The sequence below is a fragment of the Phocoena phocoena genome, chromosome 1 (assembly GCF_963924675.1).
Source record: "Phocoena phocoena chromosome 1, mPhoPho1.1, whole genome shotgun sequence".
Lineage (NCBI taxonomy): Eukaryota > Metazoa > Chordata > Mammalia > Artiodactyla > Phocoenidae > Phocoena > Phocoena phocoena.
Window position 1 is genome coordinate 106,064,424 of NC_089219.1, and position 19,060 is coordinate 106,083,483.

At 41.1% G+C, this 19,060-nt stretch overlaps 1 protein-coding gene across 1 annotated transcript in view; it reads right to left on the minus strand.

Moving 5' to 3' along the window:
- Positions 1 to 16,608: 16,608 nt before the first annotated feature.
- The window catches only part of NOTCH2 (notch receptor 2), a 175,080-nt gene continuing 172,628 nt past the window's right edge, over positions 16,609 to 19,060 (minus strand). The window contains exon 34 of the mRNA XM_065880859.1: positions 16,609 to 18,421. Within this exon, the coding sequence (XP_065736931.1) occupies positions 17,033 to 18,421 (1,389 nt within the window). The 3' untranslated portion in view covers positions 16,609 to 17,032. The remainder of the gene's footprint in view (positions 18,422 to 19,060) is intronic.

The window sequence follows — 19,060 nt, forward strand, 5'->3', positions numbered from 1 at the left end:
AAATTTATACGTTTATTATTAAGTAGGATGTTTTCTATAGATTAGATACCCTTTATTAGTTTTAGGAATTCTCTATTTCTAACTGCTGTTATATTTCATAATTTTTATCATGAAGATGTAATTTTCCCAAATACTTTGTTGATTCTACTGAAATGATTGTATGAGTCTTCTTAAGGTGTGATATCTAGTAATTGATTTACTGTTAACCATCTTTTCTTTTATGAGGAGAAAATTATTAGTCATAGTGTATTTGTATTCATCATTATGAACTTGCTTCTAGTTTCAGTTTGGTAATAATTGATTTACAATTTTTGCCTCTATGTTTCTAGGTAAGTTAGATCTATAATTTTCCTTACTTGTATTATCCTTGTAGGGTTTTTCTATCAGAGTCAAATTAGATGCATATATTGAGTTGAGGAGTGTTTTGTTTTTCATTCTCTGGAAGGGTTATGATAGGCTGCTCTTTTAAATTTCAGTGTGTTATTATAGCAGCTAGGCCTGATTTTTCCCAAACATATTAGAACAAATTCGTTTACATTCATAATTTTTTTATCTACTGTATCTGCCAAAACATCCTACTTTTATTATTTCCTTAATACTTGTTAGCTGTGCCTTCTTTATATTTTTATTTAATTTAACTATCTTTATTACCTTCTTTTAGTTATTTCATTAATTTCTGCTTGTCTTGGTTATTTCCTACTTTCCTACTTTCTATTTCTTTGGATTTATTCTGTGGTTCTTTGTCTAATTTCTTAAACAAAATGCTATGCCAAAACAATCTTGAGAAAGAAGAATGGAGCTGGAGGAATCACGCTCCCTGACTTCAGACTATACTGCAAAGCTACAGTAATCAAAACAGTATGGTATTGGCACAAAAACAGACATATAGACCAATGGAACAGGATAGAAAACCCAGGAGTATACCCATGCACTTATGGTCAATTAATCTATGACAAAGGAGGCAAGAAAGTTCAATGGAGAAAAGACAGTCTCTTCAATAAGTGGTGCTGGGAAAACTGGACAGCTACATGTGAAAGAATGAAATTAGAACATTCTCTAACACCATATACAAAAACGAACTCAAAATGGATTAAAGACCTAAATGTAAGACCAGATACTGTAAAACTCCTAGAGGAAAACATAGACAGAACACTGTGACATAAATCACAGCAGTATGTTTTTGGATCCATCTCCTAGAGTAATGGAAATAAAAACAAAAATACACAAATGGGACCTGATTAAACTTAAAAGCTCTTGCACAGCAAAGAAAAACATAAACAAAAGAAAACCTGTGGATGGGACAAAATATTTACAAACGATGCTATGGACAAGGGATTAAACTTCAAACTATACAGACAGCTCACATAGCTTAATATATATAAAAAAAACAAGCAATCCAATCAAAAAATGGGCAGGATACATCTCTCCAAAGAAGGCATTCAGATGGCCAATAGGCACATGAAAAGATGCTCAATATCGCTAATTATTAGAGAAATGAAAATCAAAACTGCAGTGAGGTTCACTTCACACCAGTCAGAATGGCCATCATTAAAAAGTCTACAAATAATAAATGCTGGGAGGAGCTTCAAGATGGCAGAAGAGTAAGACACGGAGATCACCTTCCTCCCCACAAATACATCAGAAATACATCTACATGTGGAACTACTCCTACAGAACACCTACTGAATGCTGGCAGAAGACCTCAGACCTCCCAAAAGGCAAGAAACTTCCCACGTACCTGGGTAGGGCAAAAGAAAAAGAAAAAACAGAGACAAAAGAATAGGGACGGGACCTGCACCAGTGGGAGGGAGCTGTAAAGGAGGAAAGGTTTCCACACACTAGGAAGCCCCTTCTCGGGCGGAAACTGCGGGGGGCGGAGCGGGGAATCTTTGGAGCCACGGAGGAGAGCGCAGCCACAGGGGTGCGGAGGGCAAAGCAGAGAGATTCCCGCACAGAGGATCGGTGCTGACTAGCTCTCACCAGCCCAAGAGGCTTGTCTGCTCACCTGCCGGGACGGGCGGGGGCTGGGAGCTGAGGCTCGGGCTTCGGAGGTCAGACCCCAGAGAGAGGACTGGGGTTGGCTGCGTGAACACAGCCTGAAGGGGTTAGTGCACCGCGGCTAGCCGGGAGGGAGTCCGGGAAAAAGTCTGGAGCTGCCGAAGAGACAAGAGACTTTTTCTTGCCTCTTTGTTTCCTGGTGCGCGAGGAGAGGGGATTAAGAACGCCGCTTAAAAGAGCTCCAGAGACGGGCGTGAGCTGCGGCTATCAGCGTGGACCCCAGAGACGGGCATGAGACGCTAAGGCTGCTGCTGCCGCCACCAAGAAGCCTGTGTACAAGCACAGGTCACTATCCACACCTCCCCTCCCGGGAGCCTGTGCAGCCCGCCACTGCCAGGGTCCCGTGATCCAGGGACAACTTCCCGGGGAGAACGCATGGCGTGCCTCAAGCTGGTGCAATGTCACGCTGGCCCCTGCAGCCTCAGGCTCGCCCCACATCCGTACCCCTCCCTCCCCCCGGCCTGAGTGAGCCACAGCCCCCGAATCATTGGCTCCTTTAACCCCGTCCTGTCTGAGCAAAGAACAGACGCCCTCAGGCGACCTACACGCAGAGGCGTGGCCAAATCCAAAGCTGAACCCCGGGTGCTGTGCGAACAAAGAACAGAAAGGGAAATTTCTCCCAGCAGCCTCAGAAGCAGCGGATTAAACCTCCACAATCAACTTGATGTACCCTGCATCTGTGGAATACCTGAATAGACAACGAATCATCCCAAATTGAGGAGGTGGATTTTGGGAGCAATGATATATATTTTTTCCCCCCTTTTTCTCTTTTTGTGAGTGTGTATGTGTATGCTTCTGTGTGTGATTTTGTCTGTATAGCTTTGCTTTTACCATTTGTCCTAGGGTTCTGTCTGTCCATTTAATTTTTTCATTACTTAAAAAATTTTTTTTCTTAATAATTATTTTTTATTTTAAATATTTTATTTTATCTTCTTTCTTTCTTTTTTTTCTCCCCTTTATTCTGAGCCGTGTGGAGGACAGGCTCTTTGTGCTCCAGCCAGGCGTCAGGGCTGTGCCACTGAGGTGGGAGAGCCAAGTTCAGGACACTGGTCCACAGGAAACCTCCCAGCTCCACGTAATATCAAACGGTGAAAATCTCCCAAAGATCTCCATCTCAACGCCAAGACTCAGCTCCACTCAACGACCAGCAAGCTACAGTGCTGGACACCCTATGCCAAACAACTAGCAAAACAGGAACACAACCCCATCCATGAGCACAGAGGCTGCCTAAAATCATAATAAGGCCACAGACACCCCAAAACACACCACCAGACGTGGACCTGCCCAACAGAAAGAAAAGATCCAGTGTCATCCACCAGAATACAGGCACTAGTTCCCTCCACCAGGAAGCCTACACAACCCACTGAACAAATCTTAGCCACTGGGGACAGACACCAAAAACAATGGAAACTACGAACTGCAGCCTGTGAAAAGGAGACCCCAAACACAGTAAGTTAAGCAAAATGAGAAGACAGAGAAACACACAGCAGATGAAGGAGCAAGGCAAAAACCCACCAGACATAACAAATGAAGAGGAAATAGGCAGTCTACCTGCAAAAGAATTCAGAATAATGATACTAAAGATGATCCAAAATTTTGGAAATAGAATGGACAAAATACAAGAAACGTTTAACAAAGACCTTGAAGAGGTAAAGAGGAAACCAACAGTGATGAACAACACAATAAATGAAATATAAAATTCTCTAGAAGGGATCAATAGCAGAATAACTGAGGCAAAAGAACGGATAAGTGACCTGGAAGATAAAATAGTGGAAATAACTACTGCAGAGCAGAATAAAGAAAAAAGAATGAAAAGAACTGAGGACCATCTCAGAGGCTTCTGGGACAACATTAAATGCACCAACATTCAAATTATAGAGGTCCCAGAGGAAGAAGAGAAAAAGAAAGGGATTGAGAAAATATTTGAAGAGATTATAGTTGAAAACTTCCTTAATATGGGAAAGGAAATAGTTAATCAAGTCCAGGAAGCACAGAGAATCCCATACAGGATAAATCCAAGGAGAAACATGCCAAGACACGTATTACTCAAACTATCAAAAATTAAATACAAAGAAAGCGTATTAAAAGCAGCAAGGGAAAGACAACAAATAACACATAAGGGATCCCCATAAGGTTAACAACTGATCTTTCAGCAGAAACTCTGGAAGCCAGAAGGGAGTGGCAGGACATATTTAAAGTGATGAAGGAGAAAAACCTACGACCAAGATTACTCTACCCAGCAAGGATCTCATTCAGATTTGATGGAGAAATTAAAAGCTCTACAGACAAGCAAAAGCAAAGAGAATTCAGCACCACAAAACCAGCTTTACAACAAATGCTACAGGAACTTCTCTAGGCAGGAAACACAAGAGAAAGAAAAGACCTACTATAATAAACCCAAAACAATTAAAAAATGGTAATAGGAACATACATATCGATGATTACCTTAAATGTAAATGAATTAAATGCTCCAACCAAAAGACATAGACTGGCTGAATGGATACAAAAACAAGACCCGTATGTATGCTGTCTACAAGAGACCCACTTCAGACCTAGAGAAACATACAGACTGAAAGTGAGGGGATGGAAAAAGATATTCCATGCAAATGGAAATCAAAAGAAAGCTGGAATAGCAATTCTCATATCAGACAAAATAGACTTTAAAATAAAGACTATTACAAGAGACAAAAAAGGACACTACATAATGATCAAGGGATCAATCCAAGAAGAAGATATAACAATTGTAAATATTTTTGCACCCAACATAGGAGCACCTCAATACATAAGGAAAATACTAACAGCCATAAAAGGGGAAATCGACAGTAACACAATCATAGTAGGGGACTTTAACACCCCACTTTCACCCATGGACAGATCATCCAAAATGAAAATAAATAAGGAAACACAAGCTGATACATTAAACATGATGGACTTAATTGATATTTATAGGACTTTCCAGCCAAAAAAACACAAAATACACATTTTTCTCAAGTGCTCATGGAACATTCTCCAGGATAGATCATATCTTGGGTCACAAATCAAGCCTTGGTAAATGTAAGAAAATCGAAATCATATCAAGTATCTTTTCCGACCACAACACTATGAAACTAGATATCAATTACAGGAAAAAATCTGTAAGAAATACAAACATATGGAGGCTGAACAACACACTACTTAATAACCAAGGGATCACTGAAGAAATCAAAGAGGAAATTTTAAAATACCTAGAAACATGGACTTCCCTGGTGGCACAGTGGTTGAGTGCAGGGGACACAGGTTCATGCCCCAGTCCGGGAAGATCCCACATGCCGCAGAGTGCCTAGGCCCGTGAGCCATGGCCACTGAGCCTGCACGTCCGGGGCCTGTGCTCTGCAACTGGGGAGGCCACAACAGTGAGAGGCCCGTGTACCGCAAAAAAAAAAAAAAAAAAACTAGAAACAAATGACAATGAAAACACAACAACCCAAAACCTATGGGATGCAGCAGAAGCAGTTCTAAGAGGGAATTTTATAGCAATACAATCCTACCTTAAGAAGCAAGAAACATCTCAAATAAAAAACATAACCTTACAACTAAAGCAATTAGAGAAAGAAGAACAAAAAACCCCCAAAGTTAGCAGATGGAAAGAAATCATACAGATCAGATCAGAAATAAATGAAAAAGAAATGAAGGAAATGATAGTAAAGATCAATAAAACTAAAAGCTGATTCTTTGAGAAGATAAACAAAATTGATAAACCATTAGCCAGAATCACCATGAAAAAAAGGGAGAAGACTCCAATCAATAGAATTAGAAATGAAAAAGGAGAAGTAACAACTGATACTGCAGAAATACAAAGGATCATGAGAGATTACTACAGGCAACTATATGCCAATGAAATGGACAACCTGGAAGAAATGGACAAATTCTTAGAAATGCACAACTTTCCGAGACTGAACCAGGAAGAAATAGAAAATATGAACATAACAATCACAAGCACTGAAATTGAAACTGTGATTAAAAATCTTCCAACAAACAAAAGCCCAGGAACAGATGGCTTCACAGGTGAATTCCATCAAACATTTAGAGAAGAGCTAACACCTATCCTTCTCAAACTCTTCCAAAATATAGCAGAGGGAGGAACACCCCCAAATTCCTTCTACGAGGCCACCATCACCTTGATACCAAAACCAGACAAGGATGTCACAAAGAAAGAAAACTACAGGCCAATATCACTGATGAACATAGATGCAAAAATCCTCAACAAAATACTAGTAAACAGAATCCAACAGCACATTAAAAGGATCATACACCATGATCAAGTGGGGTTTATTCCAGGAATGCAAGGATTCTCTAATATATGCAAATCAATCAATGTGATAAACCATATTAACAAACTGAAGGAGAAAAACCATATGATCATCTCAATAGATGCAGAGAAAGTTTTCGAAAAAATTCAACACCCATTTATGATAAAAACCCTCCAGAAAGTAGGCATAGAGGAAACTTTCCTCAACATAATAAAGGCCATATATGACAAACCCACAGCCAACGTCGTCCTCAACTGTGAAAAACTGAAAGCATTTCCACTAAGATCAGGAACAAGACAAGGTTGCCCACTCTCACCACGCTTATTCAACATAGTTGTGGAAGTTTTAGCCACAGCAATCAGAGAAGAAAAAGGAATAAAAGGAATCCACATTGGAAAAGAAGTAAAGCTGTCACTGTTTGCAGATGACATGATACTATACATAGAGAATCCTAAAGATGCTACCAGAAAAATAGTAGAGCTAATCAATGAATTTGGTAAAGTAGCAGGATACAAAATTAATGCACAGAAATCTCTTGTATTCCTATACACTAATGTTGAAAAATCTGAAAGTGAAATTTATAAAACACTCCCATTTACCATTGCAACAAAAAGAATGAAATACCTAGGAATAAACCTACCTAAGGAGACAAAAAACCTACCTATATGCAGAAAATTATAAGACACTGATGAAAGAAATTAAAGATGATACAAATAGATGGAGAGATATACCATGTTCTTGGACTGGAAGAATCAACATTGTGAAAATGACTCTATTACCCAAAGCAATCTACAGATTCAGTGCAATCCCTATCAAACTACCAATGGCATTTTTCACAGAACTAGAACAAAAAATTTCACAATTCGTATGGAAACACAAAAGACCCCAAATAGCCAAAGCAATCTTGAGAAAGAAAAACGGAGCTGGAGGAATCAGGCTCCCTGACTTCACACAATACTACAATGCTACAGTAATCAAGACAGTATGGTACTGGCACAAAAACAGAAAGATAGATCAATGCAACAGGATAGAAAGCCCAGAGATAAACCCATGCACATATGGTCACCTTATCTTTGATAAAGGAGGCAAGAATATACAGTGGAGAAAAGACAGCCTCTTCAATAAGTGGTGCTGGGGAAACTGGACAGCTAAATGTAAAAGACTGAAATTAGAACACTCCCTAACACCATACACACAAAAAAACTCAAAGTGGATTAAAGACCTAAATGTAAGGCCAGACACCATCAAACTCTTAGAGGAAAACACAGGCAGAGCACTCTATGACATAAATCACAGCAAGATCCTTTCTGACCCACCTCCTAGAGAAATGGAAATAAAAACAAAAATAAATGGGACCTAATGAAACTTAAAATCTTTTGCACAACAAAGGAAACCATAAACAAGATGAAAAGACAGCCCTCAGAATGGGAGAAAATATTTGCAAATGAAGCAACTGACAAAGGATTAATCTCCAAAATTTACAAGCAACTCATGCAGCTCAATATCAAAAAAACAAACAACCCAATCCAAAAATGCGCAGAAGACCTAAATAGACATTTCTCCAAAGAAGATATACAGATTGCCAACAAACACATGAAAGAATGCTCAACATCGTTAATCATTAGAGAAATGAAAATCAAAGCTACAATGCAAATCAAAACTACAATTACCTCACACCAGTCAGAATGGCCATCATCAAAAAATCTACAAACAATAAATGCTGCAGAGGGTGTGGAGAAAAGGGAACCGTCTTGCACTGTTGGTGGGAATGTAAATTGATACAGCCACTATGGAGAACAGTATGGAAGTTCCTTAAAAAACTAAAAATAGAACTACCATATGACCCAGCAATTCCACTACTGGGCATATACCCTGAGAAAACCATAATTCAAAAAGAGTCATGTACCAATATATTCATTGCAGCTCTATTTACAATAGCCTGGAGATGGAAACAACCTAAGTGTCCATCATTGGATGAATGGATAAAGAAGATGTGGCACATATATACAATGGAATATTACTCAGACATAAAGAGGAACAAAACTGAGCTATTTGTAGTGAGGTGCGTGGACCTAGAGACTGTCATACAGAGTGAAGTAAGTCAGAAAGAGAAAAAGAAATACCGTGTGCTAACACATATATATGGAATCTAAAAAAAAAAAGAATGGTCATAAAGAACCTAGGGGCAAGACGGGAATAAAGATGCAGACCTACTAGAGAATGGACTTGAGGATATGGGGAGGGGGAAGGGTAAGCTGTGACAAAGTGAGAGAGTGGCATGGACATATATACACTACCAAATGTAAAATAGATAGCTAGTGGGAAGCAGCCGCATAGCACAGGGAGATCAGCTCGGTGCTTTGTGACCACCTAGAGGGGTGGGACAGGGAGGGTGGGAAGGAGGGAGACGCAAGAGGGAAGAGATATGGGGACATATATATATGTATAACTGATTCACTTTGTCATAAAGCAGAAACTAACCCACCATTGTAAAGCAATTATACTCCAATAAACATGTTAAAAAAAATAATAATAAATGCTGGATAGGGTGTTGAGAAATAGGAACCCTCCTACACTGATGGTGGGAATGTAAATTGGTACAGCCACTATTGAGAACAGTATGGAGGTTCCTTAAAAAACTAAAAAGTAGTTACCATATGATCCTGCAATCCCACTCCTGGGCATATATCTGGAGAAAACTCTAAAAGATAATGCACTGCAATGTTCATAGCAGCATTATTTATAATACCCAAGACATGGAAGCAACCTAAATGCCCATTGACTGCTGAATGGATACAGAAGATGTGGTACATATATACAATGGAATCTTACTCAGCTGTAAGAAAGAATGAGATAATGCCATTTGCAGCATCATGGATGGACCTAGACGTTATCATACTAAGTGAAGTAGGCCAGAGAAAGACAAATATCATATGATATGGCTTATATGTGGAATCTAAGAAAATGATACAGATGAACTTATTTACAAAATAGAAATAGACTCACAGACATAGAAAACAAATTTAAGGTTACCAAGGAGGATAGAGGGGTGGGGGAGGATAAATTAGGATTGTGGGATTAACATATACACACTACTAAATATAAAATAGATAAACAACAAGACCTATTGTATAGCACTGGGAACTATATTCAATACCTTGTAATAACCTATAATTGAAAAGAATCTGAAAAAGAATATATATATGTATAACTGAATCACTTTGCTGTATACCTGAAACTAACACATTGTAAATTAACTATATGTCAATTAAAAAATTTTAAGTGCTTATGTTATTGATTCAGTCTGCTGTGGCATAAATATTTAGACGAGAATTTTTCTACTTAAGAGCTTTGGTTGCTTTCCATAGTTCTAATAATTACTATTTCAAAAATAGTGGTAGTATTTGATAAGAATTTTTGTATAGTTACTAAATATCTTCTAACATATTTTATTAATAACTGACATTTATACATTAAATCTTTTTCATAGATATAGGGGTGTTGGTTAGATTTTTTGTTTCTAATTCGAGAGTGCCATGTTCAGAGATTACTGTCTATATGATACTGATTCTTTGAAACTACACTAAGATTTTAAGATGGCTTTACCTAGGTATAATTTTTATGAATGTTCCAGATATTCTTGGAAAATTCATTAACTGTTATTGTGAAGTCAGTGCTCTGTATATAACGGGGTGTTGAGAAGGTATTCTTCCTGTCTTGGAGGCCTCTTGATGTCCTTTAGTCAAACCACAAGGAGCACCCTGGTGAGTCAAACAAAAATGGAGCCACTGATGCTTTTTGCTGCAGGGAAAATTACACACTAAGGGGAAATGTGGTATCTCAGTAAGTGAGTGTTAGGAAGGGCTTATTATGGGATTGTACTTGTCTTAGTTGATATTGAGAGAGGTTTAAAAAATTGAGTATCTTAATGAATATTATCAAAGTTGCAGGCATGATCAGATGAAATGTGCTCTTCTCTTTCATTACATCCCCAAACTGGATTTCGTTTATAACAAAGTTTTTCTATAAAGTAATTTTACATTGTTTTATTTACTGAAACCTAGGGTAGGTTTTTAGTATATTTTCTTGGGTTGTCCAGGTACATAGTCTTATTAATCTCAGATGAAGATAGCTTCTCTTCCTCCTTTCCAATTCTTATATGTAAAATCCTGCAATAACCATAGTAACAAGATTCTGATGTAACATGATTACTGGTTGGTGACCATCGTCTTCCAGATCCTTATTCTTAAATCTTTTCCCGGAGTGAAGGGAAAGGGGTGATTGAGGAGAGGGAGAGAGAAAAATGAGACAATTCCACTACAGAAAGACACAAGCTGGGTTCTTACATCCCAGTATTTGCTGGCCTAAATGGTCTGAAATAGGCATAAGAAGCAAGTGATGATTTACAATGAAGAGCTTGCCAATCCCTGTCTCATTACAGAACCCAGACTCAATCCTAATATGTTTAGGCTGAAGCAGCTAAGGGGCACCAGGTAGTACCAAATAGCAGCCAGGGCCCAAACAGGTAGGGATTATCCTGCTGGACTCCAGAACTCCTACCCAGCTAGCCAATAACTGGCTTGCATTGTTCTTTTAAGTAATTTTGCAATTCTGTGGTCTCACAATTTATACAACTGAATTTGAAAATATATTTGCTTCACGGATCACCTATTGCAAATAGCAATGTTGTTAAGCGTAAAATAATCTCCACCAATTAAATTTATGAAAGCAAATAACTGGAAAAGGAAGGAGGGAGGAAGGAAGGGAGGGGAATGGAGGATATAGGAGTCTCACCTATATTACCTCGTTTTTGAACATCTGAAACAAATATGAAAAAATACTAATGTATTATAATTTTAAAATATAAAATTCTACAGTTATATACTACAGTATTTATAATATTAGGTGTTTATACATTTCTGTCAGTATTATAGATACATTTTATTGAAGTATAACTCACATTAGTAAAATTCACAAATCTTAAGTAAATTTTACATAAAATTTTATGTATACATTCATGAAATCACCACCAAAGTCAAGGTATTTTCTGTCTCCAAACAGATTTTTCTTGCAGTCTTCTCAGTCAAGACCCCCCGCCCCCCAAAGTACCCACTGTTCAGATCTTTATTTATCAGCTGTTTGCTTTTCTGGCTTATATAATGGAATCATACAGAACGTATTCTTTAGTGTCCAGCTTATTTGGTTCAACATCATGTCAATGACACCTCTTCATATTGCTGCATGTTATTCTTTTTCATTTCCGGGTAGTATTCCATAGGGTGACAGCACCATAATTTATCCATCCTCCCGCTGATGATTATTTTCAGTCTGGGTGCTCAAAGACAAGGTGGTGAAGAAACACACTCGTTGATCAGGAAAAGAAGTTAAGTCAGGATTATCAGTACATAATTTCCCTGCCTTCACATATCAATGGCAGGCTGTCAATAGAAGTTTTTTAGAAATATTATCATTGGAGGGAAAATGTCTTGGATGATGTTGTGTTTGCACCTTCCAGATCCACTCTCTTCCTTTCTCCACCAAGATTTCTCCTCCAGCAAGCTGACCTGTATCAATGGTTCAATTCCAACAGACTCCTTTATTTTCAGACTTCGACTTGGATTCAGCAAATAGAAAGTCCAGGGTGGAAGTGTGGTGGGGAATGAGATCAGGGTGTTCATTTCTTGGCTTCCTTGCAGTGAGAGGGCCTGGGGCTCACCATGCCCCTGGCAGAAGTCACAGCTCTCCTTGAGTTAACTTGTTCTATAGGACTTCCTCCTTTCAGTTTCCAGTAACGTCTCCCAGCCTTCACGCCTTTCGACCGGGAAGTGGTCATAGATGCTGAGGCTAATGAGTACTTTCTGCACTACCCCTTAGGTTTCCCCTACACCCCACACGCATTTCAAAATTAGTTTTGATAAATAAGCCCTTCTTGAATTATCCTCATTTGAATTTGCCCACACTTTGCAGTCAGGACTTGACTGGTGCAGATGTTTTAAATGTGTTTCTCTTAAGGTCCGTTTCAAAAGAAGGAAAAGTTGTATTCACTCTGTTTCACACACAATCACACACCTACACACACACACACACACACACACACTTCACACGCACCATCTCTCTCTTCGGGGCTTTTGCAAGCACCTGATACATATTTCATTTTAGAAATACTATCACCAGGGAATTCCCTGGCAGTCCAGTGTTAGGACTCCGCGCGTTCACTGCCGCAGGCCCAGGTTTGATCCCTTGTCGGGGAACTAAGATCCCACAAGCCGCGTGGCACAGTCTAAAGAGAAACACAATACTGTCACCAAATGAGGTGAGTGAACTCAATATCGTGCAGCAAGCCTGAGGCAGTGTTTATTGTGAGAACTTGGAAGCAGAGGCAGTAATAGGCTTGTAGTTTGCCTATTGCCCATCCCATCATCACTGTGTGCAGACATTAAAGACGGGTGGTCTATTATCATGTTCTGAGAAAAGAATTCACCCCCCTCTCCTTGAGCTGTGAGGCCTTTTAGTTGCATGACAGGGAAGCCCAGTCCCTCCCCTGGTGTGACCATGGCCTGGGGTCCAAGTCTATTGTTCCAGCTGTGTGATATGGCAGCCCTTGGCCTCCAGCCCTGCTCGCCCTTCTTGCATTTCATGCCTAGGAAAGCCCTGCATAGTCCCCGCACGATCAGGCACTAGGTTTCTACGCTTGCAGCTGCAGGAATAGGATGTGATGGACAGCCCAGAGCCACTGAAGTAGGTTTCCATGGAGCAGATTTTCGTTGCCACAGAATCTGAAAGGCTCTGAGAGCCAGCCTGTAGGGAACCAGACTTGGGTGAGACATTCCTTAGCTCTCAAATTCATTTTCTCCTTACACCATTTCAAAACCAAACATGAGGACTCAAATGTGTTTTATATAAAATTATAACACTCAGGATAACCAGTATATGATACCAATTGTGTTTAAAATGCCATATATACCGTCAATGTCAAGTATTTGTGTTCAAACATCTTACTGATTGACAAGTAAATGTATGAATGAACTTGGTAACATCTATTTATGCAAAATAGTATTATATAGCTGTATATTTTAACTCTATACAAAATTTAAAGAGGAATAATATTGGAAACTAATGGTTTAGTTAACAGGACCATTGGTTTTATTAGTTATATCCCAAATCCCAATTCTGGCTTTAGCAAATATTCTGCATTTCCACTGGAAGGCACTTTGTCCTGAGACACTGTCCATTTGTCACCAGTCAGTGCACAGAGAAGTAACTCAATCTTGTGATGTTTCCTATCTGGCAGAAGCTTTCTCCTCAAAAGCATTTATTTATTCTCTGCCTGGTGAAAGAAAAAAAGACTAGTGCTAGGCTCCGTGGGATTCAGAACGAAAAGAAAATGTCTTCTCTCTCAGCAATTATGACATCATAAGGTAAATCATTGCAAGACCAGCGATGCAAGAATGGAAAATAAAAACTGCAGTGCCCATTGAGCTTGACATGTAACGTTTTTTATTTTGTGATAAAAATGCTTCCATATAAATTTTGTCTTAACTACTTTTAGAATGAAACTTTGAAAATTAAAAACAAATTGTGCATTTTCCTTACTATGTATAGTCAGGAATATGCAGTCATTTTACTGGTTATGGGTTTCTCATACAAACAGATATCGTATCACTTTTATGAGAAATGTACACAAGGAAGAAGCCACAGTACCAAGCAGTTATGAATGGGAGCCTCAGGGCATATAAACTTGTCCTCTCAAACAGTCATTATACATTCAGTATATTAGTTAAGGCCAAAATCCCAAAACCACCTGCCAACAGAACATTACACCTTTGGTTCTTTTTTATGCAAGAATTATGAACTAGCAAATTTAATAAGATGATATAATGGACTTGTGCATCATAGCTGACTGCTTACATAAAATCTTTAGTTCTCAGTCTTTCTTTCCCTCAAATCTCTTCCTCCCTTACCAATATGTAGGTCAGAAAATGACACTTACTTAATACAAAAGAAACAAACAAATAAAAAACATATCCCCAAAGGCAGACAGAAGAGTAATCAAAGGAAGAATTCATAAAGATAAAACAAGAATGTGCGGGGCACAGAGGGTGACCTATACCTGGCATAAAAGTTGTATCCCATACGAACTTAGTCTCCAATTCAGCACCCATGTGAGAAAGTGATTCTCCATCTTACCTTCTCTTTTACTAGGTACTATACAACTCAAGTGTTCTCACAATCTAAGCAACTGATAAATTTTGGAAAGGCAGTGTCTTCCTCCTCATCACTGAAGCCTGTTGTCTGTAATGGCAGCTTTCACGTTCATTTCCCCAAAACCCAAAGAGGAACAAGCAAGTTAGGCCTACAGTGTGCCTGCAGATGGAGGAGGCTACAAGGGATCAAGCTATTGGATCAGAGGCTGACACTCTGAGGAAGAGGGGCTGGAACGGGATGACGGAGAAGTGCAGATGTGTGGGGTCCACAGTGATCCATGTAGATAGGTTCTCCCCACCTGTGAATCAACAAATGGGTCCAAGGATAAAGAGTCACCATTTAGAATGATAAAATACTACATGCTATGAAAGGGGCTGGTAGAGTTGCCACGTGAGAGAATAAAATACAAATGAACAAACAATCTGCTTATATCAGGGAAAAACAAAAATTTTTTTTAATTCAATGAACTGGGGCAGGACTGGCAAAATCCTTTGTACAATTCCACGCGAACAGACACACAGGGTTTCCATACGAAGTCACAGACAGATAAATCAGGTAAATGGGAAGAACTGATGAATACTCCCAGACAAGGCAGGAATGAAAACTATCGAAACCAACACGGAGTAGGCAGACCACCTATTAATATCTACAGAACGTCCCCAGAAGAACTAATTTTCCATGTGTCATGACATCATAGCACCGGGCGGAAGTAACAGTGTGGAGACAGGACCAGTTGTTAGCTGACTCAGGGAGAAGAGGAAGAAAAGTATTTTTCTCCTCTTTCTAGTGTTGGCTAGAATGCTTCATCCTTGACAGAGGGTCAGAAAAGTTGCCAACGCCACAAATACAGGAAGCAGACTCAGGTGAGATACAATCACAATCTGAACAGGAGGAGGACAAGACGGTGAGTCTGTAATTGTCCATTATCATCTAGAAGGTGACTCTATGAAAGGAAAAGGTCCCTGATAAGTGTCCACACTAGTTCCCTAACAGAGAATCTCATGATTGCTTGAAAGGAAAAGAAATGGTAGCAAAAAATAGCAAAGGCTACCTCACAGTTCCTCCCCTTCCAACCTTCTTGTAAGCCAACATTCTATTTCCCACACTCGAACACAGAAAACCCACGTGTTCAGTGAGAACCTACTGGGTGCACCAGTAATCAGACCCCACAGTATGGAGGGAAGCTGGGTGCAGGGGCCCGGGATCAGAAGGAGTGTCAGGAAGTAGAGACTACAGCCATCTGACTAGCGAAAGACGACTGTCACAGGGGGCCCTTGAGCGGAGGAAATTTCACTTCTAAACAGCGAGGGAATATCGTTTGACACATTTTCTTCTTGGAGATATGTGGAGGGGAAGGCTCAACAGCTAAGATGATCTTCATCTGCTGGATGTGTGAGTGAAGCAGGCCGAGCGTTCTAATATCAGGGAACAAATGTGTTTCACACTGGCAGTCAATGGAATGCTTGGCAGGGACGGGTCAGTGGGTAACCACTCCTTGCATGAGTTACCTTATCTCTTGGTCATTCCAACATTCCAAACCTTTGTCTGTTTGGGTCTTTGAAGGGCTCATATTACCTACACTGCCAAGGATAAACCTTCACACTTACTAGGCCCACAAATGGAAAAAACAACAGATTCTTACTCTTCTTCCTGGTAAGGTTTGTAGGAATCCTGTATGCAGGCAAGAGAATTCAGGGGCAGCCTCTTGAAGGGGGTCCTGGTCCCCTAAATGGGTTCGAAGAAAAATATTTTGCTCCCCTTCTTATTTTAGGAATGATATTATGTAGGAGAATGCACTACGTCCATTTTCTAAAGAAACATACTTGAAAGTTTTCTGCTGAGAACCATAAAAGTAAACCCCGTGAGACTCCTAGGGACACTGGGAAAAGAAGGCTGCAGGTGCTTTCCAGAGCAGGAATGATTAAAAGCACAAAGATCCTGCCCTATAACATGCAGGTGGGGTTCCAGCCACAGAGAGGTGCAACAATTACAGCACCAAGTGAAGTCGAAAGACTTTCCAAGGATGAGAATAGAAGATGGGTCAACTCCGGCAGAATTCCAGGGCACAATTCCCAATAGGACTCTACCATAGAATCTTCTCATGGATATAGCAATAGCCCCCAAGGCTGAAAATACAGTCCAAGCTGCAAGAATGTCTACAACAGGCATCAATCTTGCTGCCCACACTGAAGAGAGGAAACACGGTCCCAAGTCTTGTATTCATCTTGCAATTCCTGGGCTTGATGGGCAAGAGATTACAAGGAGCCTTGTCCTTTCCCGGCTCCCAAAACCCTGCAGATACACAGTGAAGCTAATAAAATTGCTTCCTTTGCATCATCTACAAGATAAGAGCATCTCCTCTCCCCTGCCTCCGGAAGCTGGTTCCAGAGATTTCTTCATTTCTCTCCCGGACGACCTTCATTTGCTCCTCAGCAGCATTTACGATAGGAGTTCTGTCCCTACGCTGGAGGCAGAGTGTTTCATGCATAGACCTGCATGTTGCTGCGTGGTGGCTCAGACATGTGTGCCCCAGGTCCCCGCTGACCTCCTCCAGCACCCCCAGGAGTGGGGCTGGTGGTCACATCTGACCAGTCAGAAGCAGAGTGGGGGGATGAACTTGACCACTGGTCAGGAGACTCTGGGGATGGTGTCAGGTAGGGATGCTCACCCTGGAGGTGACCACTGTGACTGGGCGTTCTCTCAGCAGCATTGGAGGAAGCATAGCTATGCTGTGAAGGGGGTGTGGGATACTTGCCCACAGAGGCTGGAAAGGGATGGTAGGCTGGGAGAATGGTCTGAGCAACCTGCCCTTCCTGCTGGGGCATCATGGCAGTGGGAAAAGCCATACTGGGCAAACGAGCCATTTCTGGAATCTGATACATGGTGGGCAGGGTGCCTGCAACAGCTGGAGGGCAGCTGGATGGAGGCTGGGCAGCCCCGGCTGGTTGGGCAATGCTGCCTTTGGGGATTAGCTGGAAAGTCACGATGGGGGGCAAGGGCTCTCGAGGGGCAGGTAAATGCTTCCCTTCAGGCGGCCTGCTCTGGGGAGTTATGCCAGGGTGAGTGCCCTCAGCTGGAGCCAGGACCATACTAAACATCTCGTTGTACTGGGTCTCACTCACCTCCACACGGTTCATCCAGTCCGCTGGGACAGTGACTGGATGTAGCCTACCCAAGCTCCCCGCACTGCCACTGCCTGGGGGGACAATGTGGTGGTGTGACAGCAGCTGGCTCACTGAGGGAAGCACAGTGTTGGCCCCGTGAGCCAAGGGCTGCATCTCATGAAGGTTAGAGAAAGACAGTGCATGCTGTGCATGGACTGGGGCAGGGGGGGCAGCAGTGGCCAACACAGGGTTGGGTGAGGCCTGTAAGATTCCGGGGGATGTAATCATCGGAGAGGATGTGGTATCAGAAACATACGTGTGAGGAGATTCTAGGGAATCAACGGGGGACAGAGTCACTGAGCTCTCAGACAACTGGCCCTTGTCACTCAGAGACTTCTTCCTCCTACTCCCCTTGGCATCCTTGGCCTCCTTGGCAAGGTTAGGGAGGCTACAGGGCACAACACTCTTGGCATTGGGCCGTCTGGACTTCTTGCCCGTCGGGGTGTGCTTCAGACTGAGAAAAGATCTGTTGGGTCCACAGATGACAGGTGAGAGAGCAGAAGTCAGCACGGTGCCTGGAGGGCTCGGGGTCACATTGTACTCATCCAGCAGGCGTACAATGTCATGGTGCATGCGGTCCCGGGCCACGTCCCGGGGAAGACGATCCATGTGGTCTGTGATGTCCCGATTGGCAAAATGGTCTAACAGGATCTTGGCTGCTTCATAGCTCCCCTCCCGGGCAGCGAGAAACAGAGGGGTCTCTTCCTACGGAAAAGGCCCACACAGAGCACATTTTAATAACACTCTTGAGAATACAGCAGTGTTTCTCAATCTGTTTGTTCTCATCCCTTTAGACATTTTTTCCTAACTTCCTCCCCGCATGAAATTTTAATATCGCAGATAAAGTGTATAACTACCTACGCACTGAATGGATATCTGGACTTTATACATAAAGAAAGTTAAGATTATTTGACCCCTCCCCAAGAACCAATTTTGCCCCATTGAGTGCTACATCTCCTTAGTGGGGAACGTGTGAGATAAAGCATGTCCCCAAGCCAGAAATTCACTTAGAAGAGCACTGAGCTTATCAAAATAGGGTTCTAAAAGGAATAACAGGTAGAAATAAGAAAGGTATGAGGGGAAGAACCTAAAGCATTTATAGAACTGGGAAAAATAAGGGAAAGTAAAAGAAAGAAGAGACAAAACATCCGAGAGAAAGAACTAACAGAAGGGAAAAGAGGAAATGAATGAGAGAAGATAAGGTGAGCAAGAGAGGGGAAACATGACATAAAACTCAGAGGAAGAAAAGCAAACAGGAAAGCATCATGGTGCCCAAGAACAGGGGGGAAAAAAGTATCAAGAAAACAAATAAGAACAAACAAGTGAAAAGGAAGTGAGTGTGAA